General features: G+C 44.9%; 1 protein-coding gene across 1 annotated transcript; it reads right to left on the bottom strand.

Moving 5' to 3' along the window:
• Positions 1 to 357: 357 nt before the first annotated feature.
• On the bottom strand, positions 358 to 2,969 carry LOC135560367 (gastrula zinc finger protein XlCGF17.1-like). The gene is made up of 2 exons (XM_065002261.1): positions 2,469 to 2,969; positions 358 to 2,054 (listed from the first exon to the last, which is right to left on the bottom strand). Exon 2 carries the CDS (start codon positions 1,990 to 1,992, stop codon positions 1,171 to 1,173), a length of 822 nt encoding a protein of 273 aa, XP_064858333.1. The 5' UTR covers positions 1,993 to 2,054; positions 2,469 to 2,969; the 3' UTR covers positions 358 to 1,170.
• Positions 2,970 to 3,669: the final 700 nt, after the last annotated feature.

Genomic DNA, 3,669 nt, shown 5'->3' on the forward strand with positions numbered 1-3,669 from the left:
CTCCCCTTGAGGCCCACTCCACAGTGCTACTGTCTCTCTCCCCTTGAGGCCCACTGAACAGTGCCTAAACTCCCCTAGATGAATCCACAGTGCTACTGTCTCTCTCCCTTGAGGCCCACTCCACAGCTAAACAGTGCTACTGTCTCTCTCCCCTTGAGGCCCACTCCACAGTGCTACTGTCTCCCTCCCCTTGAGGCCCACTCCACAGTGCTACTGTCTCTCTCCCCTTGAGGCCCACTCCACAGTGCTACTGTCTCTCTCCCCTTGAGGCCCACTCCACAGTGCTACTGTCTCTCTCCCTTGAGGCCCACCCACAGTGCTACTGTCTCTCTCCCCTTGAGGCCCACTCCACAGTGCTACTGTCTCTCTCCCCTTGAGGCCCACTCCACAGTGCTACTGTCTCTCTCCCCTTGAGGCCCACTCCACAGTGCTACTGTCTCTCTCCCCTTGAGGCCCACTCCACAGTGCTACTGTCTCTCTCCCCTTGAGGCCCACTCCACAGTGCTACTGCAGGTGATGCGGTCACACAACATTAAAACATTCTGATCCTGGTTGATATGGTGATTTGTATGTGATTAATAAAATATTTACAAACTATGCCTAAATAAATGGCTAACAGAAATTTACAAACTATGCCTAAATAAATGGCTAACAGAAGTTCAATTCATTTCCATTGACTTTTTGAAAACACTTTTTTGGAAAACACAACAACAAAAAATTCATGACTTTTCCCAGATTTTCATGACCGATCCAACCCAGGAAAACACATTCTCAGTCCCCCACCCCCAAAAAGTGTGGGAGCACTGTGTTATGAGATGTGAAAAATCTCTTTCCACACTGGGAGCAGTGATACGGCATCTTCCCTGTGTGTGTTCCGTCGTGGTCTTGCAGGTTCCCTAACTACGTATAAATCTCTTTCCACACTGGGAGCAGTGGTACGGCATCTTCCCTGTGTGTGTTCCGTCGTGGTCTTGCAGGTTCCCTAACTACGTATAAATCTCTTTCCACACTGGGAGCAGTGGTACGGCATCTTCCCGGTGTGTGTTCCGTCGTGGTCTTGCAGGTTCCCTAACTATTGTTAATGGATGCATTTTCTAACCGTTTCTTTTCACACTGGGAGCATTGGAAATGCCGATCTCCTGTGTGTACTCTTGTGTGTTTTTAGTGTGCTTAACCTGGTAAAAACCCTTTCCACACTGAGAGCATTGGAAATGCTGATCTCCTGTGTGTACTCTTGTGTGTTTTTAGTGTGCTTAACCTGGTAAAACCCTTTCCACACTGAGAGCATTGGAACGGTTTTTCTCCTGTGTGTGTTGTCATGTGATCTTTCAGATGTGATGACTGGATGAATCTCTTTCCACACTGAGAGCATTGGAACGGCCTCTGCCTCTCTACTAAGTGGGTTCTTTCATGTGATTTCAGGTCCCTTAATGCGGAAAAGGTATTTTGACACTGGGAGCAGCGATATGGCTTCTCTCCAGTGTGTGTCCTCTCATGCGTTTTCATGGACCCTAACTGGATAAAAGTCTTTCCGCACAGGGAGCAGTGGAAATGATTCTCTCTTGTATGTGTCCTTTCGTGTTTTTTCAGGGCCCCTAACTGGGTAAAATACTTTCCACACAGGGAGCAGTGGAAAGGCTTCTCTCCAGTGTGTATTTGCTCATGCGTTTTCAGGGACCCTAACCGGGTAAAACTCTTTCCACACAGGGTGCAGTGAAAATGCTTCTCTCCTGTGTGCGTCCTCTCATGTATTTTCAGGGCAGCTAACTGGGTAAAACTCTTTCCACACAGGGAGCAGTGGAAAGGCTTCTCTCCTGTATGTATTCGCTCATGCATTTTCAGATTCCCTAACTGAGTAAAACTCTTTCCACACTGTGAGCAGTGGTAAGGCTTTTCTCCTGTATGTACTCTTTGATGAACTTTTAGACTCCTTAAATTAATAAAACTCTTTCCACAATGGGAGCAGTGGTGTGGTCTCACTGGTTTGGCCATCTTTGGGTCTGGTTGCCCTGAAGTACTCTTTCCTCTGTCTGAGTGAGAGTCTGGTCTCGCTCCTGCCAAAGACAAAAAAAAGTATTTAGTTGAATACTAAACATGGATGTTTTTTTGACTATACAGTGTTTTTTTACAATCACAAGCTTATCTTTGGGGTTCTGAGGGGTATACTACGACACTAGAGAGAACTAGTCAGGGTTTTCTCAAGCTAGCCAGCTTCAGTTAGCTTCACATTCCAGCTCAGGCTTCATCCCATATTATAAAGGTGAATATTGATCCTGCAGCTGCACAAAGACCAGAACACAAACAACTTTTAATGAAAGCTGGTTAACATTTGCTGTACTCCTATTGTTGTTAATTAGTTCAACTTGTCTTTCTAAAGCCTAAAGACCGTTTCTAATCTCCCTAATCTTTCTAATCTACTCTTGTATTAGAAAGGTACCGGTGGTGAAACCCCCAAAAAACAGAATCACCTGGATGAAGGAAGGACAACAATATGACACCCCGGCCCGAACTGCCACGAGTATTCGGCCAGTAGTCATCTTCTTGTCCTTCATTTGTTTGCCCAGATCTTCTATCCTTGATATCCTTCAACCCTGATCTTCTTCTTCTTCTCTCTCTGCATCAACAACCTGATCTTCTTCTTCTTCTTCTCTCTCTCTGCATCAACAACCTGATCTTCTTCTTCTTCTTCTCTCTCTCTGCATCAACAACCTGATCTTCTTCTTCTTCTCTCTCTCCGCATCAACAACCTGATCTTCTTCTTCTTCTTCTCTCTCTGCATCAACAACCTGATCTTCTTCTTCTTCTCTCTCTGCATCAACAACCTGATCTTCTTCTTCTCTCTCTGCATCAACAACCTGATCTTCTTCTTCTTCTTCTCTCTCTCTGCATCAACAACCTGATCTTCTTCTTCTTCTTCTCTCTCTCTGCATCAACAACCTGATCTTCTTCTTCTTCTTCTCTCTCTCTGCATCAACAACCTGATCTTCTTCTTCTTCTTCTCTCTCCGCATCAACAACCTGATCTTCTTCTTCTCTCTCTCTCTGCATCAACAACCTGATCTTCTTCTTCTCTCTCTCTCTGCATCAACAACCTGATCTTCTTCTTCTTCTCTCTCTGCATCAACAACCTGATCTTCTTCTTTCTCTCTCTGCATCAACAACCTGATCTTCTTCTTCTTCTCTCTCTCTGCATCAACAACCTGATCTTCTTCTTTCTCTCTGCATCAACAACCTGATCTTCTTCTTCTCTCTCTCTCTGCATCAACAACCTGATCTTCTTCTTCTTCTCTCTCTGCATCAACAACCTGATCTTCTTCTTCTTCTCTCTCTCTGCATCAACAACCTGATCTTCTTCTTCTTCTCTCTCTGCATCAACAACCTGATCTTCTTCTTCTTCTTCTCTCTCTGCATCAACAACCTGATCTTCTTCTTCTTCTCTCTCTCTCTGCATCAACAACCTGATCTTCTTGCATCAACTCTTCTTCTCTCTCTGCATCAACAACCTGATCTTCTTCTTCTTCTTCTCTCTCTGCATCAACAACCTGATCTTCTTCTTCTTCTCTCTCTGCATCAACAACCTGATCTTCTTCTTCTTCTCTCTCTCCGCATCAACAACCTGATTTTCTTCTTCTTCTCTCTCTGCATCAACAACCTGATCTTCTTCTTCTTC

Source organism: Oncorhynchus nerka, linkage group LG15 (assembly GCF_034236695.1).
Source record: "Oncorhynchus nerka isolate Pitt River linkage group LG15, Oner_Uvic_2.0, whole genome shotgun sequence".
Classification (NCBI taxonomy): Eukaryota; Metazoa; Chordata; class Actinopteri; order Salmoniformes; family Salmonidae; genus Oncorhynchus; species Oncorhynchus nerka.